Source organism: Talpa occidentalis, unplaced genomic scaffold, assembly GCF_014898055.3.
Source record: "Talpa occidentalis isolate TD23 unplaced genomic scaffold, MPIMG_talOcc4v2.1 talOcc4.8, whole genome shotgun sequence".
NCBI lineage: Eukaryota > Metazoa > Chordata > Mammalia > Eulipotyphla > Talpidae > Talpa > Talpa occidentalis.
The window spans coordinates 36,512,770-36,534,724 of record NW_023605194.1 but is presented as its reverse complement, the minus strand read 5'-3'; the positions used below and the strand labels follow the sequence as shown (position 1 = coordinate 36,534,724).

At 49.9% G+C, this 21,955-nt stretch overlaps 1 protein-coding gene across 1 annotated transcript; it reads right to left on the bottom strand.

Moving 5' to 3' along the window:
- Nucleotides 1-4,726: 4,726 nt before the first annotated feature.
- MAT1A (methionine adenosyltransferase 1A) lies at nt 4,727-21,900 on the bottom strand. The gene is made up of 9 exons (XM_037495958.2): nt 21,605-21,900; nt 18,212-18,289; nt 17,306-17,428; nt 14,151-14,263; nt 13,576-13,719; nt 9,058-9,276; nt 7,819-8,001; nt 7,351-7,484; nt 4,727-6,766 (listed from the first exon to the last, which is right to left on the bottom strand). The coding sequence occupies exons 1-9, from the start codon at nt 21,696-21,698 to the stop codon at nt 6,664-6,666; spliced, it is 1,191 nt and encodes a 396-aa protein (XP_037351855.1). The 5' UTR covers nt 21,699-21,900; the 3' UTR covers nt 4,727-6,663.
- Between the last annotated feature and the right edge of the window lie 55 nt (nt 21,901-21,955).

Sequence of the window (21,955 nt, the reverse complement as noted above, 5' to 3'; positions counted from 1 at the left end):
GTGGCCCGGCTCCCAGGTTCAAGGACAGGCCCCCACCTTCCCACTATCCTTAGTCAAATCTGTAACTGCTGAGTAGCTCACTGCCTGCAGCCCATGCCCTGGGAAGGCCCAGGGAGGAGGGTCTAAACTCACCCACACACGCAGAGCCTACGTGGATCTCTGCCGCCTGGTCAGAGAGCAGAAGTGGACAGCACCATTTATATGGACGTGGCCTCCTGGGGCTTCCCCTCCACCAGGGGAGGTTCCAGTCACAAAGGCTGCTGCTTGTGGGACCGCCGAGCAGGAAGCAGTGCTCTTGTTTGCACAGCATTTCCTCAGAGCACTCAGGCTGGAGGGCACTTAGCAAACCTGCTGAAGAGAAGCTGCTGGTCTGCAAGAAGGGAAATTTCTCATCAACGGGAGGTCACCCACTTTCCCCCAGCCAGCTTCCCACGCAGTGCAGGATGAGTGCTTGCACAGGAACCCATGGGGGCATGGGGTCAACAGAGCCCTTTACTCCTAGGCCTCGGCCCACCCCCCAATCCTGACTGGTGTCACAGTCACAGTCCCGGGATCACCAGCCCCCAAAACCACCAACAAAGAGAACACGCCAGGATGGAACTCTTTCTCCCCAGGGGATCAAGGAGGCAGTTCAGTGACACATGGATTATGGGGCCACGTCTTCCTGTGACCATTCCCAGCTCCAAGCAGCTCCTGGAAGGGTGACTTGTTCCTGACAGTGCAGCTGTCCTGGCTCAAGTCTGGGTGGTCAGGTTGAGCTGGAACAAACTATCATGGGCAATGCCTCACCATTGAGCCCCCAGGCCTCACAACTCCTGCTTCTGAAGCCTGGGCCTGAGTGGGTGGGCACATGGTTCAGAGTCACTGGGTTATTATGTGTCGGGGGTTGGAGGGGGTGTTTTCCTGATCTGTCACCTTGAGGTTAGAGGCAGGATTTGCACCTCTGGCACGAATATCATAAAAGCAGTGCCTTGCTCTTCTCCTTACACTTAGCAGATGACACGTTTTCAATGAACGAAAAATGATGTTCACTTGATCATTTGATTGAGTTGGTGTGTGCTAGAATTTTCCACCATAAAGTTGCCTCTTGCACTTTTTTTAAACTAGTAACTCTTGTCAGGAGGTACTTTAAACTATGTAAAGATCCCATTCCTCCTCAAACTTCCTCTTTCCCTTTTCCTCCCCATTTATTTATTTACAAGTATGGGTTCACACCTGAGGCAGGTGGACGATGAGCAAGACTAAGCCTTCAGGATGCAGGTAAGTAGGGGGTACATTATTTGTAGGTAAGTTTAAGACAATACTATCTGCAGAGAATTTATTAGCACATTACACCAGCAACTCTTAATTATGTCATGGATAAAATAATCCTCCTGCTGACAAATTGTTCATCTCTCTTAGTTCTGACACCTGTTTCTGGGCCAGCCTCTCTGTGAGAACATGCTCTTCACATTACCCAGGCTCCAGCAACCATGCCACACCTCAGTGCAGACAATCTCATATGACTCAGTGTTCTAATCCCAAGGCAAGAGATCCCCCTCCTAAAGGGGATTGAAACCAGGAGAAAAAAAATAAACACTTTGCTGAGAATTATGGGTAAAGTAAGACTGAAGGGGCAAAACAGAGGTTGTACGCTCATGCTGAGGACAGGGCACGGCTTCTATGCAGATCCGAGGCTTTTCAGCTGCTGGGTGGTTCCTTGCCTCCCCTCTCCTACAGTTCCCTGGGGTCTAGTTGGGTAAGAGGGCTGTACATGGCTGCCATGAGCCAGCTCCCACTTTAGATGGTCATAGCAACTCTCTGGAGTGCACTGAGAATAAATCCTCATTCAAGACTTAAGTCAACTGAGGGGGTGGGGGTGGACAGGGTGGGGGGTATGGTGGTGCATGGATTGCCTGGGTCACTCACACAAAGTTATTATCCAGAATTCCTTTGATTCACTTTAAATCTGTCACCATATATCCTCAGTTAGAGGGATGTGCTCTTTCTACTTAAACATTCTATCTAGAGACAAAGGGATAAAGAATTTAATTTACTAATTATGCACAGTTCAAGGTCTAATCTCAGGAATCTCAACAACATGAAGGAAAAGAGGATTGAAGAGAATTGAGGCTATTACTCCATGATGAGGTCAACACATCTGACAAATGTGTGTGTGTGTATCTTATGCTTCTCTAACAACTGTCATTTCATTACATAATAATATAACCAACAAATCTATTGCTATTACCTGAAAATAACATCATGTTTTAAATTTTACTTGACTTGTTTTAAATTTTATCCAAGTTAGCTTTCTCATCTTTCACTCAGAATTTAGAACACTTTCCTGTGTGTTCCAGACAGGCACATCATGTTGTTGGATTTGTTTGTTTGTTTGCCATTATTGAGATAAAATTGACATATAGCATAGTTTAAAGTGTGTAATGCACAGAGTTGAGAATCATACGTGATACTTATGAATACAGAGGAATGTCATTCAGAGGAATAAATGCCATTTATGAATACAGGGACCAAAGCCCTCACAAAATGCTGGCAAACCCAATCCCCCAAATATAAAAAGGATGATACACTGTGCCCAGAGATAGGAAGGGGTGAGCAGCCCCCAGAGTGGGGTTTTGTTTCCCTTCACCTCCCTAGGAAAGAAGCAGATGGGCTGCATCTGGATCTTGGCCAGAACCAGGGTCTTCACAATCAAAACCACACATTAACATGTACCCTAAACAATGACAGCTCAGCCCCAGGGAGGAATTCTGCGCTCAGTATAACAGGGGACTCTTTTCCCTGCTGATTCCAGCCCTGTATCTATGTGGAATTGAAGAGACCTTTGCTGCCATGGGTCCCCCCATTTCACCCACACTTAACATCCATCCATCCCACTGTCTTTAGAGAGAGTCTGAGTCCACAGCCCAACACACTGACCCTCTGTTGGCCCAGACCTCCTCTTAGCTCACCCTGGAGCTCAGTCCCCCATGCCATCAAGCCAGCTACATGAGTTTCCACAGAACCCTCTAGAGAGGTTTGCTCCTCACTGATACCTGTGAGCTGGCAATGACCCTTAGGTTTTCACACCTGTAAAATGGGCATAAGGACAGTCCTATCTGACCCTGTTTATAAGCCCTGCACCAGAAAGCATTGGTGTACACGAGCCTCTCCTCCTGAGAAACATGCTCGCCTAAGGGAAAAAAGGGAGCAGTACTGTGACAAGAAGGGGCACTGTCACACCCACGTCCTGAGAAATCTGGGCAGATATATGAAACTTTATCTCAATTGACTCATCTCCCCAACGGAATGTGGGGGAAGGAGCTCTGGCCTCTTGGGGGTTCTGAATGCCCTCCCATTCTGACAGTGAAGGATGGGAGTCCCTGTGGTTCACCCAACATGAACCACACGGGACTCCCTGGAGGGAGCCCCTTCTCTATCCGTAGGGAGCGTGTGGGTCAGCTCTTCCCTCTGGTGGCTGCACGAAGAACTGCAGCCAATTGAAAGGATGAGCAGGCAGATTTCACCCATGGCCCCCCAGCCCCACCCCATTCATTCCACCTTCATGGAGGGCTGCTTTGTGCAGGGAGATTGTTTTCTGTGATTGCCTGTTGGTGAAACTAGAAATAAGTGGGGAAAATTGAAGGAAAAACAGCCATGTGGAAAATGAAATGGAAAATGAAATTCAAGGAAAGCATAGACATAGAAGTGAGATGGAAATAACTCAAGATATCTGAGAACTCGGAACCCTGAATGCTTTGATGCCAAAATCCAAGAACTAATTACAAAGTGACATATATAGAGACACACAGCTATAGATCCACAGATTGGATATAGGTGACATACAGGTGTAGATATAGTTACAGATATGGATTCAAGTATAGACGCCGATGTGGATGTAGATTTATATCTATAGATAACAAAGATACACGTATTTTAGAGGACATGTTCAGAGCTGCCTTTCAGAGCTCAGTGCAGGGAGGCAGAGGGAAAGGCAGCACTCTCACCCAACTCACCCCCATCCCCAGCAGACCTGGGAGATGGAGGGGGTGGGTAATCATCCCTTAGGGAGACCTCCATTGAAGGATGACAGTAGCACAGCCCTTCAGATTTTAAGTGCAGTACAAATGTCGAGGCCTCCACCCACCCATCCCATCTCCTATCGGGGGAGGTGAGCAGGGTGCTTCTGGCTGGGAGTCTTAGAGGTGAGGGGTGGGGTGGGCCAGGCCTGAAGGGAAGTGAAGGTGGCCCTACTCTTGCCTGTGGACCTTTAGGGAGACTGGGCAGAACTTGGAGCTCAGGGCTGGCTCTCCTGGAGTGCACGCATGGCAGAGAACCAGAGGAGAGGCGGCACACCAGGAGCATTCCACTCTCTCCAGGGCAGCAGTGGGGGTGGTCATGCCTTCTCCCCCAGTGACATGGAGGGGATTCACATCAGCCACACCCACCCCTACACCAGGCTGCCTCGGTCACATGCCAACCCTCTTTGGGGGGCCAGGTTTCCCATGTGTGACTGGTTTTCCACCTCAGTTTACCTCAGTGGCATGTGGTGCAGAATAAATATGGCAATGCTGCAACTTTTCTGGTTGAAAACCCTGATCCATGTTGGATGAGCCCAAACAGGCAGGGAGAGGAAACATTGAGGGGCGGACACCCACTTTCTGGGGAAGTGGGGGAGTCAGGTAAAGCTGGTCAGGTGGAGAGGTTGCTGGTAGTTTGCAGACAAACACTGAGCATAGAGCAGTCGTTCTGTGAGTTTTTATTTATGGTCCTAGCAGAAACTATTAACAAAGGTCTAGTTCCATATAAACAACACTGATCCAGAATGATCTTGTATGTCCAGGGGGTGGGTAAAATATAAAATTCTGAATTTTCTTTTCAAACATGGCCCAAGTTAGAGGAACTCAGCCACCTACAAATCTGTGGCTCCCTCTCTTGAAAGGACCCTGAGACATTCAGGCTAACTGGGAATCCCGTGGAGAAACCAAAGCTTCCAAATCACATATGTATGAGAATGTGGGCTCCTTCTCTCCCTGAGGAGCTGCCCTTCCCCTGATAGAGAAAGCCTAGGTTCTTTCTGTTCCAGGCCTAGGGCCCAGATGCAGGCTGACTGTTGCCCGGACAAGACTTCCTGAACTCCTAGGCACAGCCAGAACTAGCATCCTTTGCCCTGGGAAGAAGAGCAACCCCCACTGTTTTCCTGGGGTGCATTGAAGCCCCTACCTGAACCTGAGATCCAGGGAGCTGGGAGAAGGCAAAGATGCTGTGTGAGCGGCCCAGGCTGAGGACAGGTGGGGTAGCTCATGTCAGTCATAGAAAGAAAGTAGGTGAAGATGCAGTTTCCAAGAGACTAGCGTGCCAAGCAAGGACCATTCGGGTCCCCTGGGAATAGATCTGCACGTCCCCTCTCCCCCATGAGCCTCCAAGTGGCTTTGCCAAGCAGCATCTGCTTATGACATCTCAGTCAACTTGCCCACCACCAGGACTCAAGCCCTGCCACTGGGGTCACTATCTAACATTAAATAGTCAGGCCTGAGGATGGCCTCTCTGAAAGGAGCATTGAGGGGTTTACCCAATTATTCCAACAGCATTCAGACTGCAGGGAGACACAAGAGGGACAAGGTGAGAAAGACTTGAAGGGCACATGTCCCTTGTTTTGAGGACTGGCCACCTGTGTTAGGGCAAGCTGCTTCTTCTCCAGGAAGCCCAGCCAGAACTGGACTGGATTTGGATTTGAACCACTCACCCCAGAGTTCCCCAAACCAAAGCCCTGCGTGCTCATGGGCTGGGGTCATGTGATTGCTTCTCAATTCCAAACACCAGCCCAGCCCAACGGTCTTCTGAAATAAAAGAGCCTTCTGGAACTGTCCTGATCATGCAGCTCAAGGTCACCAGGGTCCAACTCAAGCCAGTGGGTTAATCCCCTAATTCCCAGCAACCTCAGGTCTGCGGGACAGGCCACAATCTGCTTTGTCTTTGCTCAGGTTTGTTTCTGGCATGAGAAGAGGGGTACAGCTTCATGAGTGCAAGCTCCTGGACTCATGTCTAGATCCTGACACGTGTGACTGTGGGAACTTGCGAAAGATATCTCAGTAGTCCAAGCCTCAGCTCCCCATTTATAAGTGGGGATAAGAAGAGGTGCTACCTCATCACACTGCAGTGAAAAAGAAATGGGATCAGGAATTAGCTCAGGGCCTTGCACGTTGTCGATGATCTTGCCGCTGTCAGATGCTGGCCTGGGAGCAAAGGCCTGGCTCAGGGTGCAGGTGTGAAGGGCGGGCCCAGAGGGAGCCCTGAGACCAGGGAGAAGCACTCTGGGGGTGGGGAGGGAGAGAGGAATTGGTCAGGGTCCAGGCTGAGGGGGGAGGTGACTGAGGGGATTTACTCTTGACAGAAAGGGGGGATTTTTCACAAAATTAACATCACCTTGGTCTGAGGGAGGGGGCGGGGAACATCATGACCATCCTCAGGAGGCCTGCTGACCCCTAGCACCACAGAGACCTCTGTCTCCTGCCCCACTAGGTGAAGACAGGACTGGAGGGGGTGTGGGTAGAGTGAGGGGAGGCACTCCCCGAGGGCAGTCAGCCTCCAGGGTTGGGGAGATCTGAGAGTTGGGATCCTGGAGAAGAGGAGGGTGGCCACCCAGCTGCCTCCAGGGCATGGCTGGCCCAGCTCCCACCAGCTCTAGAACACAAGCTTCTTGGGAACTTCCCACGGGAACTCGTTTCTTCCAAAATGGCCATAGCACGCCGTCTTCTGGTAGATGGGCCTCTTCAAGTCCAGATCCCTGCATGTTCAGCGGAAGAAAGGGCCATTGAAATGAAAGAGGAGATTTGGAGTGGAGTATCACCACACAGTGATTTCCCACAAGTCTCTGTCTACACCACACCACTGCCGCTGGCCCCCAGGAAACAGGCTCAGAGGCATAGGGATTTCCAGCTACCCAAACACACCCGGGGACCAGGCCTTAACCTGCCTTTCTCCTCACCACTTCATTAACCTAGTCTAGACCACATTCACTCAGCCAAGCTCCAGAAATCAAGGGTGGCATCAGAAACGAGAGCAGATGGGACTAGATTTGCCCACCACAGTCAGTCACTTTGCCTTATACTTATTTTCCTAAGATTCTCTCCCCACACACATACACTTGTTTAAAGACAACGCCACTGACCACAGTGTCTACTGGGCCAGAAGTGATCTTGTGACCCCTCTTTCAACCTGAAAACTAGACATCCTGCATCTGGGGTGTACATGGGTCTTGAGGGAGGCGGGACAGCCCTTCTTCCTGTCTCCCTTTCCATTGATCAGAACATGTTGGGGAGGGGAGGCAGGTCCTGCCTACTAACAGCAGCCAGGTGAGGGCACTTTTACCTCACAATGACACCAGGCCGAAGGTCGAAGTTCTTATTCACCACATCTAGCAGCTCCCTCTCTGTCTTCTTAGAGGTTCCGTAGGTGAAGAGGGAAATGGACAGGGGCTCAGCCACACCAATAGCATAGGAAACCTTCCGGAAGAGAGCAGGGTCAAGGACCGAAGCCTCTGTGCAGGGGCCTGACCCTCACAGAAACCTTGATGTCCTCAGGCAGGGGCTGCTGGAACCGTACATCTTTTGCCCAACATGCTCCTCCCACCTTGCCTGCCTAGAAATCCCAACCATCTTCATGGCAGGTCATTCTGTACAGTACTGCACAGAACTCGGGTGCCCCCCTCAGGTTTTCAGAGTACTGGCCCGGCATGACACAAGCAGAGTCATATCCCCTGGCAAAGTGGTGGCCTCCCACCAGGCTAGCAGGACCTTTCTCTGGGCGAAGTGTGGGTGAGAGTGGGGCCCAACGCACCTGCACCAGCACTCTCCGGCAGAGCCCTGCTTTCACCAGGGACTTGGCCACCCAGCGGGCAGCATACGCTGCGGAGCGGTCCACCTTGGTGTAGTCCTTCCCGGAGAAGGCACCACCTCCGTGCGCTCCCCAGCCACCATAGGTGTCCACAATAATCTTACGGCCAGTGACGCCCGCGTCCCCCTGCAGAGGGACGGGAAGAAATGAAGGGAGGAGATGAGAACCAGAGCCCCCCAGTAGCTGGGGGGAGGAGGCAGCTGAAACACTGTGATGGCCACTGACAACAACTTAGAAAGGGCACCCTGAAACTGCCTGTGGGCATTTTTCAAAGACCCCTTGGCTAGGAGTCAGCCAGAAACCCTGGGCTCAAATCACAGTTCAGACCCTGAGCAGTAACAGAGTCAGGAAAGCCTGTCAGAGAATCATCAGACGGTCTGGCAAAAGCTGTGCCCAGGGACCAGAGCCAGGTCCCAATGTGTTTCCATGTGTCAATCACAATGGAGAAGTCCAGCTGCAGGAAGAAGGTGCCACCCAGCATATGCCACGTCGCCCATCTCCTCCTCAAGTGTCCACTCTCTGCACTACCCATCACAAAATATGCTTCAAATAAAGGGGGGGTTGTATACAAGGATTTGGGGAAAGTCTACATACTAACTCCCCTCCACTTAGAGAGTCAAGGCTACACAAGTATGTCTAGGCTTTGTGAAGTCCTGCCAGAAAAGCAATGAGCATTTCCTCTCTTTCACCCTGTGTTTCTGCCACTGCATTTGGTCACAGAACCCATGATGGGGGCTCTGATTTGTGGCAACACATCCACAGCTGAGGCCCCCCTGGCAGTGCCAGCAGTCTCTACCAATATCTACTTCTGCACCTTGTTTTCATCTAAAAAAACTGCCCCACCTTGGCACCCACAGGGTTAAAGACAGCCTGTGTCAAACACCTGGTGAGCACCACCTGGAAAAGGTGGGTCTGCAAAGGTGAGTAAGCACCCAAACAGGAGCAGCAGCAGCATTTGGGCTATTGTGTCAGCAGGTATGAGATGTCTAGAGTGGGGGGTGGGCAGGCACCACTAAGTGGGAGGATTCTGGGGGCATGTCCCCAATTCCTCAGGCACTGACAGAGACACAGCAGGCTGATTTCACATTTTACCCAGGGCCAGACCCCACTGGGCCACACAGAGCCACGGTTGCTCAGGAGGTAAGCAATCTCAGCACAGACACATCGGAGGGGAGGGCGCACCTGGGGACCGCCGATGACAAATCGCCCGCTGGGCTGCAGGTGGTAAATGGTCTTTTCATCCAGGTACTTGGCTGGCACCACGGCTCGAATCACCTGCTCCTTCAGTGCCTTGCGCATGTCTTCCAGCGATATGTCCTCGTCATGCTGCACGGAGATGACGATGGTGTGGATGCGCACGGGGATGACTGCGCCATTGTTCTGTGTGTACTGGACTGTCACCTGGCAGCCAGGAGAGGAGGAGACACTGTGAGGCCCTGTCCGGAGCAGAGGACACATTGCTGTGGCTGGGCATGAATGCCCAGGAGGTAGCCAGGGCTCCCAGGAGTCGGGGGAGAGGGACTTATGTCCTCAAAGACCCTCAGGAAAGCTAATCTGCCACATTCTTTTATTTGAGTCATTGCCCAGTGCTTTGGCATGAGGGACGTGAGGCCTAAGCCACTCCCCACCTGTGACCACAATTGCAGTAGCACTGGAAGACTCAGGTTTTAGAGTTTCCTCTCAATGTGAAGCCACTAGGCTCCTTCTATTTCAGAGGGTCCTGGGTACCAACAAATGTTCCCCTGGCCAAAGCCCTTTCTTGATACCCCAGTGGCCTGGGACTACTTATCCCAGCTCCTGCTAAGGGGCCCACAGGCCGCACACTGAGGCCCAGCCTCTTGGTGGAGGAGCTCTGGAAACACACAGCACCAGTGGGCTTGTCTGCTGTAGGGACAGATGATGAGAGGGACTCAGGCTGAGATGGAGGGAACAAGCCCTGGATTGGTAATTTCTGGGTGTTTTGACAAAAGAGAAGAACAGCAGAAAAGAGCTGGAGGGAGGCAACCTGCCTGCAGTGTCCTGGAAGGTCAGACCACAGGGAAAGAACTAATGCTCACTTTTACTAGCATGGGTCAGTTCTGTGCCCATTCCTGGCACCTCGGCAAGATCAGTGTTCTATCCCCACTTTGCAAATGAGAAAAACAAGCCTACGGAAAGTGAAACAACTTGTCTGAAGTTACACCCAGCCAGCGAGAGCCAAATACCGTGCTCTGCCTGATTCCAAAGCCTGTGTCATTCCCACAGCAGCACAGACCAGAAGCTTCTCCAGAGACCCCATTCTTTACTGACACATCAGTGAGCAGAAGAGCCCGATGTCACAGCCTGATGTGTCTGGTAACAAAGGAACGCAGCCTTTTCTACGGTGGGCTTGCAGAGTGTGAGGAAGGACATGGTGAAGATGGCAGATAAAGCCACAAAAGAAACCAGCACTGGTCACATCACACAAGCACCATATGTTGCAAACCAAGTCCAAAGCCATGAGAAGCTATCACTAGCCCCATTTTAGCAAGTGAGATTCCAGTATAAATACCTTGGTCAAATCACACAGCCAGCAGAGCTGGGAGCTCACCTTGAGTCATGTGGCCTGGTAAGCCAGCACTCTGGCTCGGAGAAGGCTGCCACTCAAGCTCCTGAGGGATACGTTGGAGCCACTGGCCCTCTACCACTCAAGGCAGTAGTGCCCAGCATGGGGTGGAAGGCGCTGTGGGATATATGGGGCCTGTAGAATGCAGCTAGGTTAATGGTCCTGGAAGGGATTCTGGCAGGTGGGCATAGCCTTACCCTAACCCCAGGGCCTCGACAGGACCTCCCTAGGGCTGTGCCAGCAGCAAGATCTCTGCATGCCAGAAGATCCTCAGATCTCTCAAACACTGGACCCCTATCACACTCATACTCTGTGTTTTGCTGAGTCCACAGAACAATTGGTGGTGTCCAGGAGGAAGAGAAAGAGGCCTGCCCCCTTGATGCCTGATTCTAGTAAGATGGGCAGGTTCACACTGACAGCTGGGGACAGAGGGCAACCCCTTCAGTGCTGGGCTATGCACACACGGGGCCCAGTGAGAGGGAGCTAGAACTAGGGGGTGGGGGCTCCCAGAATGGGAGGCCCTGTGGCCAGCTCCAGGACCAGATCTGCAATATCCGGTGCAGGAGAAGGCTCACATCTTGAGGAGCCACTGGGCCTGTCTCTACTGCTCCCCTGCTCCATGGATTCTCACCCCTGATGGCATCAAACGCCAGGCAGCGCCCTTGTACAGCCAGAGCTGTGGCAGAGCATAGGGCTCCAAGCAAGGCTCTTATCATGTCAGCACCATGTGGAGAAAAAAACACAACTCTGACTAGTAACAAAAATAGCCATCCACATTGCACTCCGTTCCCAGTATCAGCAGCAAAAATTTGGTCAGGTGTGAAGACTCACCATGTTCAGAGTCAACATTGCATGGAGGATGGAAATCCTTCAGGAAGGCCTAGAATTTGTTTCTGTCACAGCACCTGACCTCTCCGTGAGGCAGCCCCATGCAGTGAGCTGGGCTGCTCCAAAAGCCCACCAGGGGTGCTGGGAGGGGGCTCTGGGAGAGCACCTAGCAGACCCACTCCCACATGCTCTATGTGCCAGCTGGCTCAGGGCGCCTGGCAGGAGAGCTGAAGAGACCCTGGCTTCCAAAGTAGCATTTTAAAGAGAATTCTGTGTATCCTTGTAGGAAAGGCGACCCTGAAAGGACCTGTGGTCCCCTCCCCTCCCTCACTGCCCAGACTTGGAAATCTGCTACTAACTAGGCAAAATGAAGGAGGTGGGGCCTCCAAGCCACACTCCCATACAAGGAAAGGGCACACTCAGTGACACCACTGACTTCCTCCCACCCCTATTCTAGGATCTCCTTTTCTGTGAATCTCCACCCTACATCACAGCATAGTTCCGGTTCAGGCTGGGCACAGCATGCCAACATTTGTGGGCCGTTTCGGTACCATTGCAATCTATGTATTTTGGCTCTCATGTCCCACAACCTCCAAGAACACCTGGGGAATGCAGATGTTTCTACTTTTCACTTTGGGGGTCACATGGATAACACCTGAAAACCCAAGGAAGGGTCCCTTTTATACCACAAGTACCCTTTCTTGCCTCAGGTCTAGTCAATAGGCAGCCTCTGCCCATGTGACCTGGCACTCTGGGTGAGAGAGATGCACCCCCGTGCAGCTGGAGTAATGCGGCAGGGCCACGTGCACCAGGCTGAGCTATAAAAAGCACATGTGCCAAATTCCAAGGTCAGGGGTGAGAAAAGGCCCCATCTGGCGGTAGCTGAGGAAGATGTCCATGGGGACTTGACTGGTCACTGATGGACAGACAGGGACCAGAGAAAAATTGCAAGCAAAGCAAAGGATGGGAGCAAAGCTACAACACTAAAAAACAAAGGAAACATGAGTGAAATAATATAGAGTAGAGCCAAGAATGCGGGAAGGGAGCAGCAGAAGTTAAAGTTGGAAAGTTGTAAGAGGCCTGGAGGGCCAGAATAACAAGTGGGAGCTGGTCTCCCATAAGAAGCAGAAAGTTGTAGAAGATAATGAGCGGTTATTAAAGAATTGGCTGAGTGTCCAGGCAAGGAGGAGTTGGCCCTGGTTCTGGCCTGGCTAGGAAAGGCCAGGCTGGAGCAGGGGGATGCTCTATGAGAAAACACGGGGCACAGGAAGTGGAGTGGAGAGAGTCGCCGGGCAGGGCTCCCGTCTCAGCTGGGGGGGGGACAGTGCACTGCCTCCATCGGGCTCTTGGGGCACATTTGTCTGCAGGGTGAGCAAGAAATAGGGCTCACAGGTAGAATATTAGTGAATTTGTGGAGATGGGAATTGGACCCACCAGCATGGGTGGAGTCGCAGAGAGGAAGGCCCAAGGAAAGGGGCCGTGAGGGTCAGTGGGGTTAAAGAGGGTGAATGGAAAACAGGAGAGTGAAGGCGAGCTGGGGACCTGGGTGTGTGCTAACATTTGCGTCACCTCCAATCTGCAAATATAGACATTGGGGGCGCGAATTTCAACACTTCAGGGAGCAGAGAGGTCAGGGAGCAGACAGGTCAGGGCCCATGGGCAGAAAGTCAGAAACAGCAAAGGTAAAGCCTTTTTTTAGGAGAAATAAAGGGCCCCGGCAAGGTGCTGACAGCACTTGCTCACACTGCGTTCAGGCCTTGCACAGAGTGTGGAGGCCTGTGTGTGTGGAAAGGCAGGTGCTGAAAGTGGAAGCGAGGCAAGAAGGAAGTTTGTGGCAGGAAGTAGGGAATCACCAGAATCAACATATGCTAAGAAGGAAAAAAAGAAAAGTCTGCTCTTTCAATTTGCCTATACTTTTTAAAATATTTTTCATAACAAAGGTTGAGGTGAAGGAGAAAGCACCAAGAGCCAAAGATTTTTCAAATAAATAGTTCTTCTCAATATCAACAACCCTTTTAGTGTCCAGACAGGATATTTTGATCCTAAAACTGATGAGAATCAGCATGTCTTGCCCCCAGACTGCCCACCTGCGTCCATGCAAGTGCCTCTTCCTTAAACCCGCCCCTTTCAAAATGCAGCTCTTTGCCTGCCTGCAAGTAAGCAGGTGTTTCCTTCTTAAGGAACCTGTCCTTATAATATATATATATATACTGACAAGAATCAAGAGGACTTGGGGGTGCTTCAAGTGTGAGCCTGGAGTGCCACGGGAGGAAAAAGGAGCAGCTCACCTGAGTCTTTGAGTCAGGCCTTAGCCAGGGGAGGACCCCCGACCGTCTCAGCTCTGCCATCCGGGCATTGAGTTTGTGAGCGAGGATGATGGTTAGGGGCATGCACTCTTCTGTCTCATCGGTGGCATAGCCGAACATCAAACCCTGCAGCAGTGAAAAAAGTCAGTGAGGACCACCCACTTTAGACAACAGAACAACTTCCTGGCAACCTCAAACTTCACTGGTGTAGTGCCTCGTGCTGCAATATTTGCACCGGGCACCTGTGGAGAAGGGATGTGGTCCCTGATACCCAGTGCTCTGGGTGGGACAGACAAGCCCAAAGTAGGTGTCAGTGATGGTGTAGGCTTTCCCAACATGGGGAGACCCTGAAGTCGCTGACCCATGGCAGGGGTGTCCAATTCACGCTAGGCACATACATCCGCAGTGCCCCTGCTGGAAAGAGGGGACATTCAGAAGTCCCTGAGTATGCCTAACTCGCATGCGATTTATCCATCATCTCCCAGCACAGGTGAGAGCAGGGCAGAGATGGACTTACCATGCCAACACCCTGACATAGCGCCTGTGCTCGGTGTTACCTGGTCTCCAGCACCCACATCCTCTTCGTTTCTGTCTAGGTGGACACACTGGGCAATGTCCGGGGATTGCTGCTCCAACGCCACCAGTACATTGCAGGTCTTGAAGTCAAAGCCTGAGCAGAAGGAAAAGCAGGCCTGAGTGGGGACTCACGTCAGACAGATGGCGGCTGCGATGTTTTCGGGGGCTGTCAGTTCCTGACAGAGTATGCAGCATGGGGGTGGATGATCGCTAGCCAAGTGGGTCTGTGTGGGCCCACCACTGAGGCCCAAAATAAGCCAGGTCATGGATCTTTCCCCTACTATCAGAACTCTCTGGTCAAAGAAAATCCCCCATAGTGCATTTTACTGTATGAAATTATACCTTGATTGAAAAGATACATCCTGCAGAGAACTGCAGCATAAATACCAGGTCACACTACAGCTGCTCTGGCTACATTCATGCTCCTTTCTGCCTCTTCCAGAGGTGACTCCCAGGACTCAGGTTGAAAGTCAGGGTCCTCCCACTCTTGCCATTTCTGAATGGCAATCCCAGAGGATGCCTAATGCAAGTACGAAATACACTCAGAAAACACAGTGTACGTGAACAGTCAAGAAAATTGTAGATTCCGGAGTCCTCTGGCCCCGAGATGTGCACGGGACCTGGAGCCATGCCTCTGGAGGCTGAGGTCCCATCTGTTCATCCCCAAAACTTAGACACAGAGCAGAAGGCGGGTCCTCTATGGCCAGGTTCAGTGTGCTGGGCACAGGTTCAGGGAAGTCTTGGCTAGCAGCAGCCCAGGGAGCCCCACAAGGGAGCCCCCAGGCGCAGACAGCATGTTCTTTTCCCAGTCTGTCAGCACAGACACATTGGACTCAAGTATTAGTGGCAAGTGACCAACTGTCACCTTCCTGCCAGTCTATTCTACCCTCGCTGCCAGAATGGGCTTGCTAATAAAAATAAACAAATAAACCAGATCCAACCTTTTGCTTCTCTACATGCTTTAAGTGGAAACCAAATGAAATAAAAGTGGAGCTTTATTCCAACTCAGCCCTTGCCACCTAAATTCCATCATCCTGAGTGAACTCAGGTTTCACCTTAAATATGACAGACTTTTCCATCCCCACGAGGTGCTGCCTAGATGCTCCCCCTTTCACTCCCTACCCCCATGCCCAAATTCAAATAGTTCTTCCTGGACCCTCCTATAGCTCTTCCTTGCTCACTAGGGCACCAAGCCTCCACTGCCCACCTCATCCTGCAACACCACAAAGCATCAGGTCCCCTTTGTCCTGAGTAGCCTCAAATGCACAAGCTAATGAATAATCTCTACAGAGGGACTCACCAATGTTGCATTAAATATTTTGCATTTTCTCTAATCACTCCCTGTGAGTCACTATTCTAAACTCTGAATCTTCTCAGTGCTGAAGAGCTAACCAAGGGCTCAGAGTGGCTTGGAAAGAGTTTAGGGGACTTAGGGGAGAAAGGCAAGGGTTGGGATGAGCAGTGAGGCCGGTGACGCTGCAGCAAACAGCACTGAGGGGGCTGCTGGCCTGACACTTGCTGCTATGGCCGTCTACCTGGGACACAGACAAGCTCAGCACCAGAAACACAGCCAACAACAGGGCTGGGCTCGCTTTCACATCTCCCTTTCTAGGAGGCATTATCTCCTGGGAAATTTCCCCGCGACCTAATGCAGAACAAGGTTTGCTCTTCAATAAGGTCTACATGTACGTAAGCAAGCCTGCTTTTCCTGGTAGAAGAGGCTGAAGGCTCTGCATGGTAACCAGTCAGGAAGCTGCTGCCCTGGGACAGAGTGTTTCTTCCATGAATGCAGACAGGGAGAATTAACCTGCATGCACTAGTTCTCTTGATAACCCCCAGAGATTCTTGACATCCCTCCAAACTTTCATGTGCTTCAGTGAGTCCTTGGGGCCAAGAGACCGTGACCAGACTGATTTCTGTACATCCGGGCCCTCACATGGTGAAGCGACTCTCTCACATACAAAGTCATGGGGCATCACCCCAGCCTACCCTGACCCACAAATGCCACACACCACCCTAAACAACCAGTCAGTGACACAGAGCAGAAATGAGCACTTTCAAACAATTGTGTCCATGAGTCTCCAATACAGGTGTAAGGCCAGGAGTGTTGTCTAGAAGCAGGCTGTCAGTGCCCCTGTTTAGGGCCACTACCTTCTTCTAGGAAATTCAGAGAGAGCCAACTGAGAACCCAAAAAGATTTTTTCTTTTAAACCCAGAATTACATGTGTAACCTAATGCCAGGAGTCATGATGGAAACCCTAAGAAGTGGAGGTCAGAGCCCTACCGAGGAAGCCAGCATGGAAGACACAGGACCTCCAAACACCCCTGTGATGTCAGTGTCTACAAGCTCTTAAGTCCTGGCCCTTGCACCCTAGTTCTTTGATGTCTCTACAGGTTGGGCCCTTCCTGGCTGCCCAGCCTTAGATGTAAGAATCTGCTTCTGGGCCCTCTCAGCCCCGCCTGATCACAGTGCTCCCCCTCCATTCCCACCCGGGTCTGTGCTCCTCCCCTGGGTTTTGGGCTCCCTTACTGTCTGGCACTGGAGCTAACCTGGTCAGCCTGGCTATGAGTCCCAGTTCTGGATTGAGTCCTCTTTTTCCTTGCCTATAATGGAAAGCAGCACAGCGTAGCAGAACGCGCAGCAGTCCCCAGCCTGGCAGCCGCTTACTGTGTTACCCTATACAAATGATTCACATCACTAAGCCTCAATTTCCTCATCTGCATGAAAATTACAGCAGCGTGCCTGAGTCTGACACTTAAAGACCAGCACCCATGCCTGGCGGACAAGAGAACTTCTCCTCAACAGAGGGCATCTCCGTTGACTTGGCACTTCTGCCTCCGTCAAAACCAAGGAGGTTTGCCGGCACCACGGAGGCAGGACCTGAAACAAGTCCAGGATTAATAGCGAATGCACACTGCTGGTTCAGCTGGGCACAGTCACCTGGGCTGCCATACTTTTTTTGCCAGAGAATTTGACCCTTGGACCTGTGTTTTCACTGCTGGAACTGTTTGTGTTTCCATAAGACTGAGAGCCTCAAATTTGACCTCCCTCAGGTCTATCAGGACCTCAGAGCCTATCAGGACCTCCCTCAACAGAGACCAGTGCCTATTTTAGGGCCAGAGGCCCTGCCCTCACCCTTGGCAGAGTCGTCATAGCCGATGTGCTTGATGGCATCTCTCACCACCCGCTGGTAGTCCACCATGGCCGTGGAGGTGATCTCCCCGCACAGCAGCACCATGCCCGTCTTGCACACCGTCTCTGCAAGAGAAGGCGAAGTGAGCCGCCACGCACCGGGAAAGGCATGCTCAACACCTAGATGCCTCCCGGTGCTGACGGGAAGACTCACAGGAACCCTACAAGGAATGGACTCCAGAAAGAAGAGTCACGCTAATAAAGGGAGGAGACCCCAAGGGCAAGTGCCCACCATCTTCCTATGTTGTCTGGACACCTGCGCTTTGGAAAGAATTGGTCACCCTGAGTTTTCATACCAAACCCTTGTCTCAGTTTCCTCAAGTGTTAGGTGAAGCTCGTGAGACTGCTGTGTGGAGCGAAATGAGACCAAGCTCGCGTGAGGCTATCACAAAGAATGCAGCCAAGGGCGAGCCTCTCCTGCCCCCTTATTGCTAAAACTCTGCCGCAGGCATTAGGGACTGGAATCCTAAACAAAGAACCAAAATAGTTAGCCTGCTCCCTGGCTATTTACAAAGATGTCCGGGTGTGTCTAAGCTCAGAGGGGCACAGGTCCCTGCAGTGTCTGACACAGAGGATAGGGGAAGAAGCGGTCTGTGCCAGCCAGAGGACAGGGTATCACAGTAAGGAGAGGGTGCTGGTGTCCCTTCTGGGCACTGGGACCTGGTGTCCGTGGCCAAGGTCCTGATGCAGCTGCCCTCGCGGTGCCCTCTGCAGTGAGGACTGCACTTGTTCACCTTGAGGTGCTTCAGGCTCCGGAGCCCCCGACTCTCCCCTGAGCTACAGCACAGGCTGGGCTTTCAAGTCTGACCCAGTTAGGTCCCCAGCAGGAAGAGAAAGGGCTTATCTTACCACAGGCCACCTTGGCATTGGGGTCCTGCTTGAGATGGGCGTCCAGCACCGCATCACTGATTTGGTCGCAGATCTTATCTGGACAAGAATAAGCACACGTGAGAATCCCATACATGTTAGGTATAACAACTTGAAATGTTAAAACAAGTAGATATTTTGCCAGTTTAGATATCAATCTACCCACCTAAGGATACATGTCTTGAAAGCATAAGAAATTTGAAGGTTTTTAAAAATGTTTATTCCCACTTCTAATTATTGATGATATTGATTATATAAAGTCATAAAAGTCCCTAACAAAGGAAATATATTCCAAAAACAATCCTGATTTTTAAAGCAACACACACATACATGCACACACACTTCTAATGAAAAAGTCCACCATTCCTCAATATAATCCCTTTAATCCTATACCCAGAAAAGTCCTATAAATAGAAGATGAAGTAGCTAATACCATCAGAAAGACTGGGTGCCAAGATGCAAGATCAGATGGCACAAACAGATGCCCTGTGCCCAGGCTGAACAAGATGCTGGGTGCTGAGTATAAACACCACGCCTGGTCCCTGACTCCACACACAAGGACTCTCTGGCAGCACCTCTACACATCATTTCTGTTTTGCACAATACTTCCAGAGGCAGCTTTCAGATCTTTCCCAAAATTCCTTCAGCCTCCTGAAGGCTAAATGATCTTAATAGTGGGGTCAAGGTGGGACTGGCAGGATCTCAGCATGAGCTGAGGTTTGAGCTTATTCTTCCACTATTTGCCTAAAAGACTCATGGTCTAGCACAGATCTCTGAATGACACTCTAGAAAAATGCACAGTTGCTTTGAGTTTATGTGGCCTGTCAATATTTCCCTTAGTGTTCAAAACACCCATACAGTCTTCATCTTAATAAATGAATGCTTAAAATATTTTCCCAGTTTTATTGAGGAATAAGATACAAAACACCTGAATATAGTTAATGCTACAATTTGGTAAGTTTGGACATATCCATACAAGCATATGCATATACATACATCACCATGATCAGGGTAAAAACATATCACTCAAAATGTTTCCTTGAATCCCTGTTTTTTCTTTTAAGTTTTTAAATTAAGAGTCTAGATCCAGAATCAAGTGATTCTACTCTTGAAAGCATGTAGGTTCTATCATTAAAATATTAATCTGCCATTAAAGGTGAATTCTTTAATCTTTCCTTCAGAAATTGTTACTAAACACATATTTAAGTTTTTCTAGCTATCCTCCTACCAGTGGCAGTACTGGCTGTATAACTAGGTGTGTCTGAGTTAGTTCATGTTTTCTGCACAGCCAAACTAATGAAGACCCCTGTTGTTCAAATACCCTCACTAGGCTACCCATCAGGACCCCTCGGAACTACTCACATGTGGATCGTGGATGGCTCTGATTGTTTAAGGGGCATAGGTCACATGTTCCCAATGCACAAAAGAAGCTGGATAAGGGATATTAAGGATAATGCTAGAATTGAGCAAGAGTATTAAGGTAGCGCCACAGACTAAGCTCCAGAGACTAAGCTAACGCCTAAAGAGGCCCTTTTGGAACTGTTTCTTCAGGCTTTCGAAATTTCTATCAGTATCGCTTAGTAGGATTAAAATAGCCATTATGTGGTTTTCTTGGATGTTAAAAATGAAGCATTCATTTTGTCCTCCTGACATAAAGGAATTTAGCACTGGAACAACAAGCAGAGAGTCACCAAAACTTAAGGGACACTAACAGGTCTGAAGAGTTATAGTGGCAAGTGAAATCAGACAAATGGAAGGCCTGCCAATAAGTAGACAAAATAATCAGCTGATTGGCTGGAATTGCCGTTCTCTGTCCACGGAAGACACTGCATTGTGTATGACTGTCCATCTGCCACAGTGTGCCAACGCACCTGTTTCCTCCAGCTGGAGCGAATTCTCCTCCTAAATTATACCTGGGTTTTATAAGCCATGGAGCTGTCCACAATGTGTCAGGCATACAATACATCTGAGCTTATAAGCACAGTGAACTTAGTGACTTGAAAGTTATGCACAATGAAAATAGCGATTTACATGAAATTCAGTTAAGTCACATACGGAACTCAGTGTAAAGCAGTTTCTCAAAGCAGTTTCTCACTTTTAGGGTCAGATAATTCTTTGTTGCAGGAGGAATGGTGCCATGCATTCAGGATGTTTGTAAGCATGTCTTGCTTCTATCTACTAAATGACAGTAGCACTCCATTCCCACATAGTTATGATGACCAAATAGGTTTCCAGGATTATGAAATGCCCTAGGGGGATAAGGGCAAAACCACCCCCAGTTAAGAAGGGCTGGCTAACACCCATAGAAGGAGTAAATGCATCAAGAAGCCCACAGCTGAGATACAAGGCCTGAAAGTCAAATCTCTTTGAGAAAGAACAAGATGAGGAAGATGAAAAGTTAGACTTGATGGGTAAGTTACTTAAAACTCCAAATACTCGTCATTTTTGAAGATGTGCTTAAACATACCAATCAGTTAGTCTAGCCCCTAAGGTTTTCCCAGATCAGTGGTTTTCAAAATGTGGTTTCCAACCAGTAGCATCAGCAACTCTTGGAACTTATTAAAACTGCAAAACCTTTGAGCCTCACCCAAAGTCCACTAAATCAGAAAATCAGTGCAGAGGGATGGGGGCATTGCTCATCAGTCTGTGTTTTAACATCCATGCTGGTGATGCTGATACACACTGAATTTTGTGACTTCTGTCCTTGAACTTGAGGCTCTGGTCATGGTCCCCACAGTTACCAGGGAAGCCTCTCATTTCCCCAACATCACAGATCACCTATCTTTTGTCAACCAAAAAAATGCTTTAAAATTTCTTCCTCTTTAGGAAATCTATACTTCTTTTAGACAATGTATCTAAGGCTTCTGGGACCTAGAGGTCTAGTTCAGAGATTAAGATACACTGCTGTTCACACTGAATTGCACATGCTTGACATACAAACTCAATGACCCATGGTCTTGTTTGAGGGACCATTCTCTATTAGGTTGCTCATTGATAATCAATTAAAGGTTGACATATACATATATAAACACACTAGATACACGTGTGTATATAGGCACATAAAAAGTTTCTCTCTGATGATACATTTCTATGTACAATATGTTTAGCTATTTATAATATGTCGTCCGTTGCAGCCTCCCCATGCCGAGATGCTAGTAGTGGGTCGCAGTGGGGACCCTTGTCTCCATCTACTTACAGTTTATCACTGCATAGTGAGCAACTGTCTTACAAAACTGCAATGAATGGAATAAGAAAAACTTTGTATTGTTCCACCAGAGATCCTTTATAGTCACGAACACAAATGGTTTTTAAGACCTCTAGTAGAAACGCCTTCCTCAGGTGCCGGTAGCCGTCTGTCCAGGACAACCCACTTACCTGGGTGTCCCTCTCCAACAGACTCCGATGTGAACATGAAGGCTCCTTCTTCACTTAGAGAACGGTCATACAAGCCATCCACCGGCCCATTCATCTTTTCCACTCAGCTTCTTCAAGGTAATTTTAATGCTGTGACTTCGCTGAGTTTTTTCCCCCTTCAAACCCAACAGGCTTCTCTTTGGCAGCAGCACGGAGGTCACTTCTGCCTAACTCCCTGCAAGCACGTGAGGGTGAGGTGAGGATGGGTGAGAAGGGAGGGACTGAGTACAGATGTGTCACTCCCTCTGACTGCTCAGAGCTTGCTCTTGAGTGACTCCTATATATGGAAAAGTGAAAGTGCCTGAATAATCA